General features: G+C 44.6%; 1 protein-coding gene across 2 annotated transcripts in view; it reads right to left on the reverse strand.

Annotated features, from left to right (window-relative positions):
- The window catches only part of LRRC1 (leucine rich repeat containing 1), a 265,690-nt gene that overhangs the window by 69,491 nt on the left and 176,518 nt on the right, over window positions 1-19,681 (reverse strand). For both annotated transcript variants that reach the window (XM_069726775.1, XM_069726776.1), the window contains exon 7: window positions 8,859-8,933. In XM_069726775.1, coding sequence (XP_069582876.1) covers window positions 8,859-8,933 — 75 coding nt within the window. The remainder of the gene's footprint in view (window positions 1-8,858; window positions 8,934-19,681) is intronic.

The following is a 19,681-nucleotide window of genomic DNA, read 5'->3' on the forward strand; positions in this document are numbered from 1 at the left end:
GCACACAAAAACGCGGCAAAACGCACGCAAAAACGCTGCGTTTTGCGACGCGTGCGTCGTTTTTTGCCGAAAATCGGACGCAAGAAAAATGCAACTTGCTGCGTTTTTCTTGGTCCGACGCTAGCGGCAAAAAAGACGCAAGTGTTGCAAAACGCAACACACAAAAACGCATGCGTCCCCCATGTTAAACATAGGGGCGCATGACGCGTGCGTCGCCGCTGCGTCGCCCGACGCTAAGGCGACGCACACTAGCAGAACGCTAGTGTGAACGTAGCCTTAGTAACCGATGTTTACCCTGGTTACCATTGTAAATGTAAAAAAAAAAAAAAAAAAACACTACATACATTCCGGTGACGTCACCGCTCTGCTTTACGGCCGGCGCTTAGCTTACACAGTGCAGGGAAGCTGATGCCGGGGGACGCGACAGACACCGGAATGTAAGTATGTAGTGTGTTTTTTTTTTTTACATTTACAATGGTAACCAGGTTAAACATCGGTTACTAAGCGCGTTGCCCTGCGCTTAGTAACCCGAAGTTTACCCTGGTTACCCGGGGACTTCGGCATCGTTGGTCGCTGGAGAGCTGTCTGTGTGACAGCTCTCCAGCGACCACACAATGACGCTGCAGCGATCGGCATCGTTGTCTATATCGCTGCAGCGTCGCTTAATGTGACAGTACCTTAACACCTTCCCGGTGAGGTGCTCCCCTCTCCTTGTCATTGGGGTCGCTCCCCCCACAATATGATTACTCCGCACCTGCCCTATAAGACGACACCTGGCGAATAAGACGATACCTGACTTTTGAGAAGATTTTCAAGTGTTAAAAAGTAAAAAGTAGTCTTATACGCCAGAAAATACAGTAAATATTTTATTTAATGATTTTCACTAGCTACTCTAAACAAGAAGGATTTGTATCCTTGCTAAGGAATACTGATACCTCTTACCATATAGATCTACAGTACTACACATGCACTTGAAATTTATATTGTGGATCACTAATGTAATATATTTATGGGATTGCATAGCAACGATACAACGCATTCTAAAAAATAAGCCTTGACTGCATTTTTTGTAATATTTTATTTTGTACCATCTGCTCTGGGTAAGCAGAGTGAAAATTGTGCATATCCTTAAAATTGATTCCGGTGCCAGCGTGCCTCTCTGTTCCGTAGCTTGAATTTAAAAAAAAACAAAACATAAAATTCTAATGTTATAACAAAAAAAAAATGAATTTTTAAATTAAAAAAAAAAATTTGCAATTTAACCGTCTCCTCCTCACGTCATTACACGCGGTTGTGTGCTATTTCTCTTGCCTCCAGGAAAGCAGATTTAATAATAATAATAATAATAATAATCTTTATATAGCGCCAACATATTCCGCAGCGCTTTACAGTTTAACAGCTTCAATCACAACAGTCATAAGTAACAATGTTAACAATACAATAATTAAAGCAACCCAAGACGACCCTGCTCGTGAGAGCTTACAATCTACAATGAGGTGGGGGAGATACAAAGCACAGGTGTGTATTTACAATGATGTATTTACAATGATGGTCCAGCCATCTTCAGGGGGTGGGGGATAGATGGAAGTAGTGAATGGGCTACACACAAACAAAATAACTGATTAGGGAACATAATAGGCCAGTCTGAACAAATGTGTTTTGAACGAGCGCCTAAAACTATGCAAATTGTGGATGGTCCTAATATCTTGGGGTAGAGCATTCCAGAGGATTGGCGCAGCACGGGAGAAGTCTTGGAGTCGGGAGTGGGAGGTACAGATTAGTGCAGAGGTTAGTCGAAAGTCATTTGCAGAGTGCAGAGGTCGGTTAGGCTGATAGACAGAAATGAGGGAGGAGATGTAAGGGGGTGCTGCACTGTTAAGAGCTTTGTGGGTGAGAACAAGTGCTTTGAATTGGATTCTATAATGAATGGGCAGCCAGTGTAATGACTGGCGAAGAGCAGACGCGTTTGAGTAACGATTAGCTAGACAGACGACCCTGGCTGCTGCATTAAGGATAGACTGGAAAGGGGAAAGTCGAGTGAGGGGGAGGCCAATTAATAGAGCATTGCAGTAGTCCAGGCGGGAGTGGATCAGGGCAACAGTGAGGGTTTTTGTTGCTTCTATAGTGAGAAAAGGGCGGATTCTAGAAATGTTCTTTAGGTGTAAGCGGCATGAGCGGGCAAGAGATTGTATATGGGATGTGAAGGAGAGAACGGAGTCAAACATAACACCCAGACAGCGCGCCTGCTGCCGGGGTGTTATTATGGTGCCACCCACGGAGAGGGAAACGTCAGGTTTAGGGAGGTTAGTAGATAGTGGGAGCAGAAGAAGTTCAGTTTTGGAGAGGTTGAGTTTCAGATAGACAGCGGACATGATGTCTGAGACTGCGGACAGACAGTCAGTGGTGTTCTGTAGTACAGCGGGGGAAAGGTCAGGGGATGACGTGTATAGTTGTGTGTCATCAGCATAAAGATGGTACTGAAAGCCAAATCTGCTGATGGTCTGTCCAATTGGGGCCGTGGCGAGGGAGAAGAGAAGGGGGCCTAGGACTGAGCCCTGAGGTACCCCAACAGAGAGAGGAAGAGGAGATGAAGTGGAGCCAGCAAACAAAACACTGAAGCGAGCGGTCAGAGAGATAGGAGGAGAACCAGGAGAGAGCAGTGTCCTTAATTCCAAGTGACTGGAGCCTAGAGAGTAAGAGAGGGTGGTCGACAGTGTCAAAAGCTGCACAAAGATTGTGAAGAATGAGCAGAGAGTGGTCACCATTACATTTTGCTGTGAGAAGGTCGTTGGTCACTTTGAGGAGTGCAGTGTGAAGGGTCTAGGAGGGAGTGAGTGGAGAGGTAATGGGTAAGGCGGGAGTAGACTAGGTACTCCAAGAGTTTAGAGCTGAAGGGGAGATTGGAGACCGGTCTGTAGTGGTTTGTGCAGGATGGGTCAAGGGTGGGTTTCTTTAGTAACGGAGTAATGATAGTGTTTGAAGGAGGACGGGAAAATACCTGAGGAGAGTGAGAGATTAAAGATTGTAGTTAGGTGACTAGTTACGACTGGAGAGAGAGACTGGGGGAGATGATAGGGAATGGGGTCGGTAGAGCATGTAGTCGGACGAGAAGAAGAGAGGAGCCTGGAGACTTCTTCTTCTGTGATGGGATCAAATGCGGAGAGTGAGCCAGGACTGTTTTACTCTGTTTGGAGGTTCTGATGGTGATGGGAGCTAGTTGGTCCAGAGTGCTTCTAAGAGTGTTATTGTAGTGATGTACCGCCAGATTAGGACAGGAAAAAGAGGTTGGGGACAGTGATGAGTGTAAGGAGTCTGAAAGTGTATGAGGGTTAATGGCTTGTAGATTTCTGACTGAATGGTAGGTAGGAGGGTGCTGGGGTGAGCGAGGATTTGTGAGCATGAAGGAGAGAATGTTGTGGTCAGAGAGGGGAAGCAGTGAGTTATTTAGGTAGGAGATTGAACACAGCCGGACAAAGACCAGGTCAAGGGTGTTACCATCCTTGTGTGTCTCACAGCTTGAAAGCTGTGAGAGGCCGAGCGAAGTGGTTAATGATAGAAGCTGGGATGCAGATGTAGAAGTGGGGCTGTTTATGGAGATGTTGAAGTCTCCCAGGATAAGGGTTGGGAGTTCTGAGGACATGAAGTGCGGAAGCCAGGCAGAGAAATGGTCCAGGAAGTGGGTGGGTGAGCCTGGGGGCCGGTATATGACCGCTACTCTGAGGGAGAGGGGATTTTCCACACAGGACCGCAGCGCTCGCACACACAGGACCGCGGCGCGCGCACACACAGGACCTCGGCGCGCGCACACACAGGACCTCGGCCCGCGCACACACAGGACCTCAGCACGCGCACACACAGGACCTCAGCACGCGTACACACAGGACCTCAGCACGCGCACACACAGGACCTCAGCACGCGCACACACAGGACCTCAGCACGCGCACACACACAGGACCTCAGTACGCACACACACAGGACCGCAGCACGCACACACAGGACCGCAGCACGCACACACAGGACCGCAGCATGCACACACAGGACCGCAGCACGCACACACAGGACCGCAGCACGCACACACAGGACCGCAGCACGCACACACAGGACCGCAGCACGCACACACAGGACCGCAGCACGCACACACAGGACCGCAGCACGCACACACAGGACCGCAGCACGCACACACAGGACCGCAGCATGCACACACAGGACCGCAGCGCAAACCAAGACCTATCAGTACAATGTTGAGAATTCGGCTTGGCTCGCGGAGACATTTGCTGTATAGAAGGCAACAAATAAAGTTCCAGGAAGCAACAAAATATAAAGAATGCCCAACACCGCTGCTCCCAATTACCTGTCCTTGTTTAGCAGGATAAAATGTCTCAGTCTAAACTGGCTGAATATATGGAGCTTCATGAACATCAGTTTTAATTCCCCTGTTTATGGGAAAGCACATTGCCTGTTTATAAGGTCAAGTTGAAGGGCACACAAAGGTTATGCCAACGTAGTAATCAGGCTGAAATGTCACAAAGTTTATATCAGACTTAAATCAAATAAGTGGATTTTATTCATTAACTATAGTAAGAATGAAAATAACGCTGGGAATTTATACTTATGTCATAAGTTAACAGCATAACTCTCTAGGTAAATAAGGCACTTCAGCAGGTTTTTCCTATGTGGTCAGAGCAGTATGATGTAGGGGCAGAGGCCCCGATTCCAGCGATGCGTCATTTACTGGGCTGCTTGGTGCAGTTTTGATGGAATCCGTTTTCTCTGCTATAAATGAAGCAGTGGTCAGAATGCTGATCTGTGTATAATCCCACCTTCACCCCTGATTGCCCTGCACCCCTGCAGCTTGCTGACAATCAACAGTGTACACAGCTGCCAATCAGTGGTGGGGGCGGAGTTATACAGATCTGCCTGACCGACTTGCATGAGACACTTAGTTCTGCAGTGATCTCCTGCTGATAAAACACTGATTGCATTGCAACTACAGCAAGCTGCAGAGCAAGTGACAAATCTTTAGCATCTCTACATTTTGAGGATCTCAGATTAAATAGTAAAAACTCGCTGACAGATTATATAAAAAAAAAAGTGTTTTCCTGCAAATTGCATGGCTACACTGACCTGACCACCCATTTGCACTGGAAATAGAGGGAAATGATGACATTGTGCACAATGAACACTTGTTTATTTTACTCAATTATATAGAGCAATTAATTTTCTGAAGAGCTTTATTGACAATCCTTGTCCCTATTGGGGCTCACAATCCAAAATTTCCCATCAGTACATTTATGTAGTGTAGGGGAAAAAACGGAGTACCCAAAAGAAATCCACACAAACACAAGGAAAATATACAAACTCCTTGTAAACGTGGTCTCTGGTGTGATTAAAAACAGGAGCCCAGAGCTGCTGGTTTCTCCTCCAGGACTGATAAGTCCCCATTACTGAGAGACAACAGGACATTTGCGACAATCTATGTAGAGGGGACAAGCTCTGCATCTTCTTCCTCCTCAACTCTACATAGAACTTTATGAGCACTAACTGTCAACTCCCATCTCAGTAGTGGGACAGTCTGTATTCAAGTCAGATTTTACCCATGAATTGAGTATTTTGAGAATGATCGATCAGTCCTGGAGGAGAGAAAAGCACACTTCTCTAATAAGATATGTTACAAAGTTTCTTATTTTCCGATGTATACTGATTTAGGAAATAAAAATTAAAATGACGATTACGCCCTACTATTTCTCAACAGATTTCCAGCTTCAATCTGGGTATGGTGTTTCTAGTGACACAAAATGCTGTGTGCACAGAACGGTGAACAGAAGCAAAATACTGAACTAAAGCACTGGATGCATTTTAACTATTTGGCGTTTCTGTCAATGCCTTCTCTCTCTTTAAGGCCTCTTTCACATTTCTGTCGTTTGGCCTCCGCCACAATGCGTCATTCTGTGCAAAAAACGCATCCTGCAAAGTTGCCCGCAGGATGCGTTTTTTGCACATAGACTTGTATTACCGACACATCCCGACATATGGCCACACGTTCCATACGTCGTGCACTGGACGCGTCTGTGTTTGGCGGACCGTCGTAGCGAAAAAACATTCAAGGGAACGTTTTTTTCGTACGTCGGGTCCTGCAATTCCTACTGCGCATGCCCGGATGGAACTCCGCCCTATCCTCCCCGGGACTTTACAATGGGCAGCGGATACGTAGAAAAACTGTGTCCACTGCCCATGTTGTGCTGAATTTTCACAACGTGCGTCGGTACGTCGCGCCGATGCTTAGCGACGGCCGCGTACCAACGGAAATGTGAAAGAAGCCTAAGAGTTACAGAAACAGTACAGTGCAGTCAGTGCCAGGCACAAGATGGCATCCTGTAATAATCTAATGACTTTTGCATCAGGGGACTCATGTGCTTGACTCCTATGCTTATATGTATTGTTTTTGTCCCAGCGATGCTGTTGCTCTTCAAGAGAGTCTCATTTGCCCTTTATGGTCTTCGACGTTGTGCCTTTGCTGCTTTCCTTTCATTGTCATTGGCGTACTTTTTATGAGGAGCCATGTTTGTGTTGATATTTGCTTTTTTATGGTATGTGCACACGTCCGGATTTCTTGCAGAAATTTCCTGAACAAAACCGGACATTTTCAGAAAGAAATTCGCATGCGGATTTTTTGCGGTTTTTTTCGCGTATTTCACGCGTTTTTTTGCAGATTTTTTCGGAGGTTCTGGGATGCAATAATACAGTGGGAAATCCACAAAAAAATCCGCAAAATAATGAACATGCTGCGTTTTTTTCTGCGATGCGTTTTTTCTTGGAAAAAAAAACGCAACAAAGGCACAAAAATTTGCGGAATGTATTCTAAATTAATTGGATGCATATGTATGCAGATTTTAAGCGTTTTTAGAGCGAAAAAACGAGACAAAATGCAAAAAAGCCTTAAAGGGGTTTTTCCCACGAACAAAAGTTCATTTTAAAAATTGTCTGTGTTTGATCATGTACCGAACATACCACAGCTCCTGGGCAGGGGAGGAAGCAAAATACAATACTGACATTACAGCAGGAGATCGCAAAGGATAGATTTTGTGAGGTAAAATATTTTTTTTAAAAAGTGAAATATTTTACCTGACAAAATGAATCCACTGTGATCCCCTGCTGCAATGTCAGTATTGTATTTTGCTTCCTCCCCTGCCCAGGAGATGTGGTATGCTCCGTAAACGGTCAGACACACTCCATTTTTAAAATGAACTTTCACTCCTGGGAATACCCCTTTAATGTGACCTGTAGACACGTTGCGCATCTGCCGCCGGGATCAGCCGAATGATTCACTGCACCTGCTAGCAATTCGCGCAGTAAATCAGACTGCCGCCATCTTTGATAGCGTAGGTCACTTTAAAACTGCGCATTAACTCCTTCTGTACAAAGATGGTGGCAGTTAGTGAATCATTCGGCTGATCCCGGCAGCGGCGTGTTCGCAACGGTGTTCCGCTGGTGGTACTGTGCGTGAGAGAGTGAGAGTGAGAGTGAGAGTGAGAGTGAGAGAGAGAGAGAGAGAGAGAGAGTGAGTGTGTGTGTGTGGTGCGACGGTGTTTCGCTGGTTGTACTGCGCAATAGGTTAGTGCCAGCAGCAGTTTCCATATTGAGACACCCATCACTTGGGTGTCCCAATATGGCGGTCGGTGAACTTCCTCAGATTGGAATTCTGGTAAACAGTAACATCTGGAAATGAAAACATTACAAGGCAATTATATAAATAGATATATTTTACACACAATATTTATAACACACACGTTACACCAAGGAATGTTCAGGGATCATGCAGGGCCCAGTGTCATTGACAGCTCTGATGCCTTTTGGCTCCCTATTTTGATATAGCAAAGATATACCGTATATACTCGAGTATAAGCCGATATTATCAGCCCACTTTTTTGGGCTGAAAGTGACCCTCTCGGCTTTTACTCGAGTCATTGTCGGGGGAGGTCGGCGGGGGAGCGGCGCGGTGACATACTCACCTGCTCCTGGCGCTGTCCCTGCATGTCCGATGGTCTCCGGGCAGCTCTTCCTGTGTTCAGCAGTCACGTGGTACCGCTCATTAAAGTAATGAATATGGACGCTTATTCATTACTGTAATGAGCGGTACGTGACCGCTGAACATAGGAAAATGCCGCCAGCTCCCGGAGACCATCTGACAGTGAGACGCTGCCAGGGACCGCGTAGGGAGCAGGTGAGTACATCGGGGGAGGTGAGCATTGCGCGATAGTCACCTTCCTCGTTCCACCGCTGCGCGCCGCTCTGTCTTCCATCCTCTGCACAGTTCAGGTCAGAGTGCGCGACGCCCTATGCCTGAACAGTCAGTGCAGAAGATGGAAGACAGAGCAGCGCGCAGCAGTGGAATGAGGAAGGTGACTATCGCAAGTGTCGGGGACCTGAGCGAAGAGAGGTGATTATGTGATTTTTTTAAAATTTTAATCACAGCAACAGCAAATGGGGTAAATGTGTGGAGCATCTTATGGGGCCACAATGTATGGAGCATCTCATGGGGCCACACACACATTTGGATGTTTTGGGTTGTCATTATGGTTTAAATGGAGAAAACACAGTAGTTTGACAATAAATGGCTTCACCCAACCTCTAACCATAAGTGGAGAAAAATTTTTGGTATCCTCATTCATATTCTCTGAAAAAAAGGGCCAAGAAAACAAAAATTCTCCAGGGGTATGTAAACTTTTGAGCTCAACTGTACCTATACAGCATCATTTGCAGTAAATGTGCATGTGCTCAGCAACAGGTAGTTTCCATTCTCACAATACTGCATTCTTTACACCTTTACACAACAGCATTCAGTACAAATAGAAACTTACCGGGGGCAATTCTGCTAGTTGGTTTCCATCCAACCAGAGGTCTTTGAGTCTCTGTAATGATCCAATGGATTCTGGCTGCAATCCCAAAGAGAACGGGTCACGTTAGTTTATAAAAATGTTACTACTTTAAAAAGATCATAAAATGGGTTTAAAGGGAACCTGCCACCCCCAAAATCGATGGTGAGGTAAGCTCACCGTCATCAGGGGCTTATCTACAGCATTTTGTAATGCTGTAGCTAAGCCCCCTATGTTACCTGAAAGAGGAGAAAAAGAGGTTAGATTATACTCACCCAGGGGCGGTCCGGCGCCTCTCACCTTCATTCCATGACGTCCTCTTCTGGTCTTCACGCCGCGGCTGCGGCGCATGCGTACTTTGTCTGTTCTGTTGAGGGCAGAGCAAAGTACTGCAGTGCACAGGTGCTGGGCCTCTCTGACCGTCCCGGTGCCTGCGCACTGCAGTACTTTGCTCTGCCCTCAACAGGGCAGACAAAGTACGCCTGCGCCGGAGCCGCAGCGTGAAGACCAGAAGAGGAAGTCATGGAATGAAGATGGCAGGCACCCGGACCGGACCTGAGACACCCATCGGACCCGGACCGCAGCGAGACCGCCCCTGGGTGAGTATAATCTAACCTCTTTCTCCTCTTTTAGATAACATCAGCGGCTTATCTACAGCATTCCAGAATGCTGTACATAAGCCCCTGATGACGATGAGCTTACCTCACCATCGATTTTGGGGGTGACAGGTTCCCTTTAATACAAACACAGAATGCAACAAGGCTTCCCAGAAGGCTGTGGCATGGGAGGTAAGTTTCTATGGAAAAAATTGTTAAAAGGTGAAAACAACAATAAGGCGCTTTCCAGCCAAGACATGTAGATAAAAGTGCTTAAATATGTAATACAGTTTAGATCACAAAGATGCCCTCATCTGCAGCTAAAAGCTCAAGTTCTGGGCCCTGCACATTTTCAATTTTCTGAATAACAGAAGGTAGGGTCAGAGACACAGATTCCAGCGATGTGTCACTCACTGAGCTGATTGCTGCAGTTTTGATAAAATCCTTGTTTTCTGTGCTGCAGATCTACCGTACCAGTTCTCTGAATGTTGAGCTCTCTATAACCTGTCCACACCACTGATTGCAAAGTGTATAGAGATGTGTCATAGGCAGAAAGTTGCTAATGAGTGGTGGAGAAGTGGTTACAAAGCAGGAGGACTACATGACAAGATGACTAGTTCCCTAGTAATAATATCCTGCTGATAAAACACGGATTTGATTAAAAATGCAACAAGCAGCGTAGGTAGTTACATTACTGGAATCGGACTCTCTGCCTCTACATCATGCTGCTCTGAGGTTAAACGGCATAAAGTTGATGACCGTTTTCCCTTAAAGGGAAGCTATGGTCAGAAAATGACCTACTGATTAAATGGCAATGTTTCAGTTTTCATAACACGATAACTAAAAAATAAAATTTGCAATCCTGCAATTTTCACACTGACCACTAGAGCCCTTTTAGACCTATACTTCCAGTCCTTTCAGGAAAAGCTTCCAGCAGTTTCCTTATAATCAGAGGCATGATTCCAGTGACCGGTAACACCTCTGTCCACAGCCGATACCACAGGGTCCACAACCACAATAGGGGTCAGGACTGAGCCTGCTCCTCCCCTCTCAGTGAATATTGGACACGATCACCATGCTCCTCTATACAGAAGCTAGGGTCCGGATCTAACTATTGTGGCTATGGAAATACGTCCTCTCCTGAAACAAAAGGAAGTGAAAAAAACGAGTGGCCAGTGTCAAAATTGCAACACTAGTTTTTCATTTTAATATAGGTTGTGCGAAGAAGAAAAAAAAAAAAGCTTAACACAAAAACCTGACTTAATAGGTCATTTTTGACATCTTCCATTGAAACTTAAAGAGTAAAAAAAAAAAAATTAAAGTGTCAACTCAAAACTGACAAGTTTTTGTCTTATTGTATGCCAACTTTTTCTGAAAATTCATTTAATTGTATGTATTCGTTTCATCTGCCATGCTATAAGACAGATATGAACCTTTTTAATTAATGAGCCCCATTAAGGGTATGTGCACACGTAGGTGGGATGTCTGTGGATATTTCCGCACCGGTTTTTGTAAATCCGCAGTAAACCGCAATGCGGATTACCTGCAGATTTCTTGCGGAATTACCGCGGATTATGTGAGGATTCCACCTGCGGTTTCCTATTATGGAGCAGGTGTAAACCGCAGAGGAATCCGCACAAAGAATTGACATGCTGCGGAATGTAAACCGCTGCGTTTCCGCGCTTTTTTTCTGCGGCATGTGCACTGCGGATTTTGTTTTCCATAGGTTTACATGGTACTGTAAACTCATGGAAACCAGCTGCAGATCCGCAGCGTGTGCACATACCCTAAAGACCCCCACAGAACCCTGGGAGACACGTCTCTTTGTAATGATATGGCCTGTATATCTTGAGCCGTATGGCGGATTTAGTAAAACAAGAAAAACAAATGGAGCCGCCAGTGGAGCAGCGGGAATAACTCCCAACACACTGGATATATGCGAGACCCTCCAACACCCTGCTCTGGTCACGTTCTGTATAACACTGGTAGATGCGCCGATACTGAAGCTGGACATCAGGGCACATTTCTATAGCAGCACATTCAATTCCTTACTAATGTCAGGATATCTAACAGGATTTTTGTTTTTTAGCTGAACCATCTCATTAACCAGCAGGAAATGCATAACTGACTGACACAAAACGAAGACATTGGCAGACCTGACCTGAAGCCCCCCGCTCTAGGAAGACAAAAGCCATTCTCCTGCACAAGGCGACACGTCGTACTTTACTATACTGTAAAGTTTAGGATCAGGATTTTCTGATACTCCCAGAGGCTCAAATCTCATTAAAGCTTAACAGTTCATACTGTATACAGAATGTGTACCCGCCATAACAGTCCGCAGCCATTACCCAGAGTGAGAATTCCAAGGGATCGGGGGGGTTGTCAGACCCAATGCAGAAAAAGAGAACCGTTTATTTCTTATCAAAATTCATCATGCTCACAGAAAAGTTGAATGGGTATTGATACATTTAAAAGGGGATATCCCTTATCCAATATTTTTCCCCTTTCCGCTTTGACTCCCTCCTTTTAAAAGAATGGTAGTCCTAGAGCCCCATGTAGTGAGCATGTGCACCTATTACTTAATTCACTGTGCATAGGAGTGCTGGTCTCATGTCCACGACCGCTCCCTTCCTGTACCCGAAGTCCGCTGCCTCGGAGTAACCTTCGATTCTGCCCTGTCCTTCAAACCACACATCCAAGCTCTTTCCACCTCCTGTCGCCTCCAGCTCAAAAATATCTCCAGGATCCGTCCTTTCCTCAACCCCCAATCTACTAAAATGCTTGTACACGCCCTCATCATTTCCCGCCTTGACTACTGCAACATCCTTTTCTGTGGCCTCCCTGCTAACACCCTTGCACCTCTCCAGTCCATCCTTAACTCTGCTGCCCGACTAATCCATCTCTCTCCTCGCTACTCCTCCGCTTCCCCCCTCTGCAAATCTCTTCACTGGCTCCCATTCCCTCAGCGTATCCAGTTCAAATTACTAATACTGACCTACAAAGCCATCTACAACCTGTCTCCTCCATATATCTCTGAACTAATCTCCCGATATCTTCCCTCACGTGATCTCTGGTCCTCCCAAGACCTCCTTCTCTCCTCCACACTTATTCGCTCCTCATCCAATCGCCTCCAAGACTTCTCCCGAATATCCCCCATCCTCTGGAATTCTCTGCCCCAACACGTCCCACTATCAACCACAGTCGGATCCTTCAGACATAACCTGAAAACTCATCTCTTCAGGAAAGCCTACAGCCTGCACTGACCCCGCTGCCTCCTCATCACTATCGAAGCTACCGCCTCACCAACACCGGAGCTACCGCCTCACCAACACTGGAGCTCCTGCAACCTTCAACCTACTGTCTCCTTCCCCATAATCCTGTAGAATGTAAGCCCGCAAGGGCAGGGTCCTCGCCCCTCTGTATCAGTCCGTCATTGTTAGTTTGTTTACTGTATGTGATATTTGTAACTTGTATGTAACCCCTTCTCATGTACAGCACCATGGAATCAATGGTGCAATATAAATAAATAATAATAATAATAATAATAAAAGGAATCATTTTGCCACCTAATCTGCAAGTAGCATAGTGTAGGTGCAGAGACCCTGTTTCCGGCGATATGTCACTTACTGGGATGTTTAATGTAGTTTTCATAAAATCCTTGTTTTAATCAGCAGATCATTAAAGGACACATTCATGAGCTCTGTATAACCCCGCCCCCACTGATTGGCAGCTTTCTGTTTACACTGTACTTGGGTAGAGAACGGCCAATCAGTGGTGTGGGCGGGGTTATACAGAGCTCAGCATTTAGAGAACTGCTAGATCTGCAGCAGCAAAAGTGATCAAAACGTCAGCAAGCAGATCAGGGACACATCGCTGGAATCATGGTCTCTGCCTCAACATTTTGATGATCCGAGATGGTGCAGCAAAAACACGGTGACAGATTCCCTTTCAGTTATCTAATATAGTTGAACTCGTGTATGAAGGTATATGCAGATAATGCAGGATCGTTGATCATACATGGTAAAGCCGTAAGATACTTGACACAATTAAAAATAATATACACACATGGTCAAAATTGTTGGTACCCCTCGTTTAATGACAGAAAAACCCACAATGGTCACAGAACTAACTTGAATCTGACAAAAGTAATAATACATAAAAGATCTATCAAAATGAACAAATGAAAGTCAGACATTGCTTTTCAACCATGCTTCCACAGAATAAAAAATAAAAAATAAATAAATAAAACTCATGAAATAGGCTTGGACAGAAATAATGGTACGCTTAACTTAATATTTTGTTGCACAACCTTTTGAGGCAATCACTGCAATCAAATGATTTCTGTAACTGTCAATGAGATTTCTGCATCTCTCGACAGGTTTACTGGCCCAATCCTCAAGAGCAAACTGCTCCAGTTGTCTTGTGTTTGAAGGTTGCCTTTTCCAGATGGCATGTTTCAGCTCTTTCCAAAGATGCTCTATAGGATTTAGATCAGTGATCATAGAAGGCCACTTCAGAATAGTCCAATGCTTTCCTCTTAGCCATTCTTGGGTGATTTTAGCGGTGTGTTTTGGGTCATTATCCTGTTGCGAGACCCACAACCTGAGACCGAGACCAAGCTTTCTGACACTGGGCAGCACATTTCTCTCCAGAATCCCTTGATAGTGTTGAGATCTCATTGTACCCTGCACAGATACAGATTCTAGACACCCTGTTCCAGATGCAGCAAAGCAGACCCAGAACATAACAGAGCCTCCTCCATGTTTCACAGTAGGGACAGTGTTCTTTTCTTGATATGCTTCATTTTTCCGTCTGTGATCATAGAGCTGATGTGCCTTGCCAACAAGTTCCATTTTGTCTCATCTGTCAATAGGACATTCTTCCAGAAGCTTTGTGGCTTGTCAACATGTAGTTTGGCAAATTCCAGTCTGGCTTTTGTATGATTTTTTTTTTCCAAAAAATGGTGTCCTCCTTGGTCGTCTCCCATGACGTCCACTTTGGCTGATACAACAGCGGATGGTGCGATCTGACACTGATGTTCCTTGTGCTTGAAGTTCACCTTTAATCTGTTTAGAAGTTTTTCTGGGATCTTTTGTTACCATTCTTATTATCCGTCTCTTTGATTTGTCATCAATTTTCCTCCTACGGCCACGTCCAGGGAGGTTGGCTACAGTCCCATGGATGTTAAATTTCTGAATAATATGTGCAACTGTAGTCACAGGAACATCAAGCTGCTTGTAAATGGTCTTATATCTTTTACCTCTAACATGTTTGTCTATAATTTTCTTTCTAATCTCCTGAGACAATGCGGTCTGGTCCATGCTGAGTGTGATACATACCATGTCACCAAACAGCACAGTGAGTATCTGTAGCCCTATGTACAGGCCCATTCACTGATTCCAACATTGTAGACACGTGTGATGCTAGTTAGTGGACACACCTTGATTTAACATGTCCCTTTTGTCACATTTTCAGGGGTACCATCATTTCTGTCCAAGCCTATTTCATCAGTTTTATTTTTTTAAAATCCTGTGGAAGCATGGGTGAAAAGCAATGTCTGACTTTCAATTGTTCATTTTCATAGATTTTTTATTTATTACTTCTTTTGTCAGATTCAAGTTATTTCTGTGACCATTGTGGGTTTTTCTATCATTAAACGCGGGGTACCAACAATTTTGACCACATGTGTATATGCTTTGAGAACTGGGTATGTGTAGACGGGCCTGGACGCCCACATTCCAGCAGATTACTATCTGCCATTGTAATGTGTGCACACTTCTAACCCATTACACACCTAGAATTATCGTTACATCTGGAAATTATAGACACCAGATACATTATAGCACACAGCACATAGACAGCAGCAAGGGCTGCATGTCTCTTCAGCAGTAATTAAATCCAATCCCTACAACAGTGAAGGAGGAATAGATGACACCAGCCCAGGGTGTGCCCACAGCAAACAGCCCAGCTGGAAGGGACAACATCCTCCTCCTTTATGACTCAGGCCGCTTTAAGGAAACCTAGCAGGCGATACTCGAAAATCATTGCTCAATACACAAAACAGAAAAACGCCAGAAACCAGAAGCCTTACTCACTGTGCCGCTTAAGAGGCCAGAATTAATATGCACACATAATACAATGATCATCTGAAATGATGACTTTGTATTTCTGTCACATGAAACCCAAAAAGGGTATAGTCACACTTGAGCAATATCAATATGGAGTTTGCATATTTTATATCTATCTCTCTCGATCTCTCCATCTATACGCTAATGATGAGTACTATGCATCAGATTTATTATGGTCAATTACAAAATATTAAAAACATTAAACTCCATCACAACAACGTGGCCTACGTCCACCATTGGCTCGTGTAGCTAATGCTTTCCAGCTGCTTACGGCAATATAGCGGACAGATCCATTAGAAATGGCACGGCATGTAAGGGTTTAGACCGGGCCAGCGCTACTATTGCAGCCTTCCCCACCATACAGGACAAGAACCTGGTGACTTCTAATTGCTCTGTGCAGTTATTGCACAAAAGAGACATATCGATAAAGTCACAGTGATTACCGCACTTATGAATCAACCCGTAGATAAGGAACCTTAGCGGCAAGTGACTGCCCTCAACGTCTGTTGCAAATAGCAATGACGTCCTGCAGAACCTTTGTTGTCCTTAATAAAGCCCAACCTCTTAACACAGGTTTCTCCCCAGAGACAAAGCACAGTGCGGAGAAAACTTCATTTGTGGCAATGTCCTGTGCAGACAGACTGGGATGTTGGCCCTCAAGCGCCAGACTGAGCAGTCGTCCAAAGGCTAAGATAGCTCTCCGATTCAGAAGGCTGGGCTCCAAACGTTTCACCGTGGATACAGAGTATGGGCAGTCTATTCGTGCTTGTTGATCTGAAAGACCTGTACGGAGTGTGCGAGTTCTGCAGATCCTTCAGGGTTAAACAGGCTGATGGGTTTCAGGTCATCAGGCAAACAGTGAAATTGATTCTCTATTAATGGGAAGTCAGCAGAGAATTGTTATATGGAAATGTCGAGGTTAATTACCTAGCTGTAGCATCCTGCATTAACTGAACTATTTCCCAGAGGAGCATTGCGGCTTAAAACTCTCCTCATCTCTGCATGCTTGACATGTCACTATCCGCAAGGAGAAACGTTACCCCTTGGATCCTGGTCAGACGCCTCTCACACAGCCAAACCAAATCTCACACTTTGCACTGATGAGGGTCAGCACCCCAAAACAGTTTGTGCAAATTGAGATTCTGGTTTGGCTTTTATCCGAAGTCATGTGACAAGGCTCTTTAAAGGGTCAACATTGACTTCTAGGATTGCTACTTCCTATAGGTGACACTAGAGTTTTAGTCCTCTTCTTCTCTGAAGAGGCAATTTACACTAACTGAATGCAGTATAGGGCTTTGGTCTACAGACTACAGTAATCCAGCATTTGGGGATGAATGCATGGACTATTATTCATGGGTCTTCTCATGGACAGAGGAGTGTTCTCTTCCTTCTGAGGAATATTCCAAGAATTAAAGATGTAATGGCAAATTGTGGACATGTTTTGAGGAATTACATTTATGTTTCTGAAGTCAAAGTGAGGGGCTGATCTCTGACCAAGAGAACCTCAGCCCTATCAAACTTCAGACAGATGCCCCTTATCCACATGTATAGTTTAGCAAAGAAGGATTGGAGGAACAAGTAACTTACAAGCGACATGTTAAAATGTGCACATTATCAGTATTTCATTTCCACCCACAATACTTAAAAAAAGGCCTACACATTGCAGGCTGTAGAACTGCCCTGAAACAAAGCACAAAAAAAGGTCTCCCATCCATGCTGAACAGACGCGGCCAAAGGTTCTGAGACTGATAAACATTGGTCTTCATAAAGATTGCTCGGTCAGTGTTTTTAGATCTTTTAGTCAGATTTTTCTATGGTTACTGAATTACTATTATAAGCATTTAATACGTTTTTACACTTATATTGACAAGTTCATCCGGTTTATGTAAAGGTTCAATAATTACATAGGTCTGCCTTATTTTACACGACTTCTGTACTTCACCATGGCATGCTGGAAATCAGTCTCTGGGACAAATCCTGACTAGTGGCGACTCATTCTTGTTTAACCTGTGCTTGCAGCTTATCACAATTGCTGTGGGATTGAGATCAAGGGCATAGTAACAAAGTAACATAGTTAGTAAGGCCGAAAAAAGACATTTGTCCATCCAGTTCAGCCTATATTCCATCATAATAAATCCCCAGATCTACGTCCTTCTACAGAACCTAATTGTATGATACAATATTGTTCTGCTCCAGGAAGACATCCAGGCCTCTCTTGAACCCCTCGACTGAGTTCGCCATCACCACCTCCTCAGGCAAGCAATTCCAGATTCTCACTGCCCTAACAGTAAAGAATCCTCTTCTATGTTGGTGGAAAAACCTTCTCTCCTCCAGACGCAAAGAATGCCCCCTTGTGCCCGTCACCTTCCTTGGTATAAACAGATCCTCAGCGAGATATTTGTATTGTCCCCTTATATACTTATACATGGTTATTAGATCGCCCCTCAGTCGTCGTCTTTTTTCTAGACTAAATAATCCTAATTTCGTTAATCTATCTGGGTATTGTAGTTCTCCCATCCCCTTTATTAATTTTGTTGCCCTCCTTTGTACTCTCTCTAGTTCCATTATATCCTTCCTGAGCACCGGTGCCCAAAACTGGACACAGTACTCCATGTGCGGTCTAACTAGGGATTTGTACAGAGGCAGTATAATGCTCTCATCATGTGTATCCAGACCTCTTTTAATGCACCCCATGATCCAGTTTGCCTTGGCAGCTGCTGCCTGGCACTGGCTGCTCCAGGTAAGTTTATCATTAACTAGGATCCCCAAGTCCTTCTCCCTGTCAGATTTACCCAGTGGTTTCCCATTCAGTGTGTAATGGTGACATTGATTCCTTCTTCCCATGTGTATAACCTTACATTTATCATTGTTAAACCTCATCTGCCACCTTTCAGCCCAAGTTTCCAACTTATCCAGATCCATCTGTAGCAGAATAATATCTTCTCTTGTATTAACTGCTTTACATAGTTTTGTATCATCTGCAAATATCGATATTTTACTGTGTAAACCTTCTACCAGATCATTAATGAATATGTTGAAGAGAACAGGTCCCAATACTGACCCCTGCGGTACCCCACTGGTCACAGCGACCCAGTTAGAGACTATACCATTTATAACCACCCTCTGCTTTCTATCACTAAGCCAGTTACTAACCCATTTACACACAATTTCCCCCAGACCAAGCATTCTCATTTTGTGTACCAACCTCTTGGCCAAAATTTCAATGATTTGATCACCAAGCCTCTTGGTAATCACTTTTGCCTCGTGACATGGTGCTTCATCATGCCGAAAAAAGCACTGTCAATCACTAAATTGCTCATGGGTCATTGGGAGAAGTTGCTCCATGAGGGTGTTTAGATACGAATCTCTGAACTTGGCACTGTTCTTAGGCAAAGTTGTGAGCGATAGCACAATCAAGAAGCACCGAAGTATGATATATCTGAGAGCGACAAAATTCTGCTCTCCCCAAACACCAATGAGGTGTCCTATCACTGGGACCACTCCAGACAAATATAAACACGAAAAAACAGAGTGATAAAGTCCACAAAGACATAATTGTATTAAAAATGTCAATCGTAATTTTATTATAAACAAAATGTATCAACAAACATATGCAAGGATAAGTCAAATGCCGCAAAAATGTGCTGTATGCACCATGCAGGCTAAGGAGGGACAATAAGGGAAAGGCATGACGGAATTTGAGCAAAGAGGGGGAAACACTCCCAATGTATCTTTATATAGCTGACATAGTGGTAGTGCACATACGCTGTACAGGGTCCCACAGGTATCCCATATGCATAAATAAGATGCCACTAGTAACACAATGTAGGCTTACCCATCTTTAGATGTCAGGAAGCGCACCCCCTCCTTCTCAAAACCCCCGTGACAACTTAAGAATAAAGAAAGCTATCGTATATTACCACATGACCCTACCCAAATTTTTGCTGGCAAACTGGCACGCATCCTGGATCTGGTTGGTGAGTCAGGTATTGTCCCGAAAAAAGTATTAGAGGGGCTTATGCCCAAGTTCCCTAGGATTGCTACCTTCTATGCCCTGCCCAAGGTACACAAAGACGCTGTTAAC

The sequence above is a fragment of the Ranitomeya imitator genome, chromosome 5 (genome assembly GCF_032444005.1).
Source record: "Ranitomeya imitator isolate aRanImi1 chromosome 5, aRanImi1.pri, whole genome shotgun sequence".
NCBI lineage: Eukaryota > Metazoa > Chordata > Amphibia > Anura > Dendrobatidae > Ranitomeya > Ranitomeya imitator.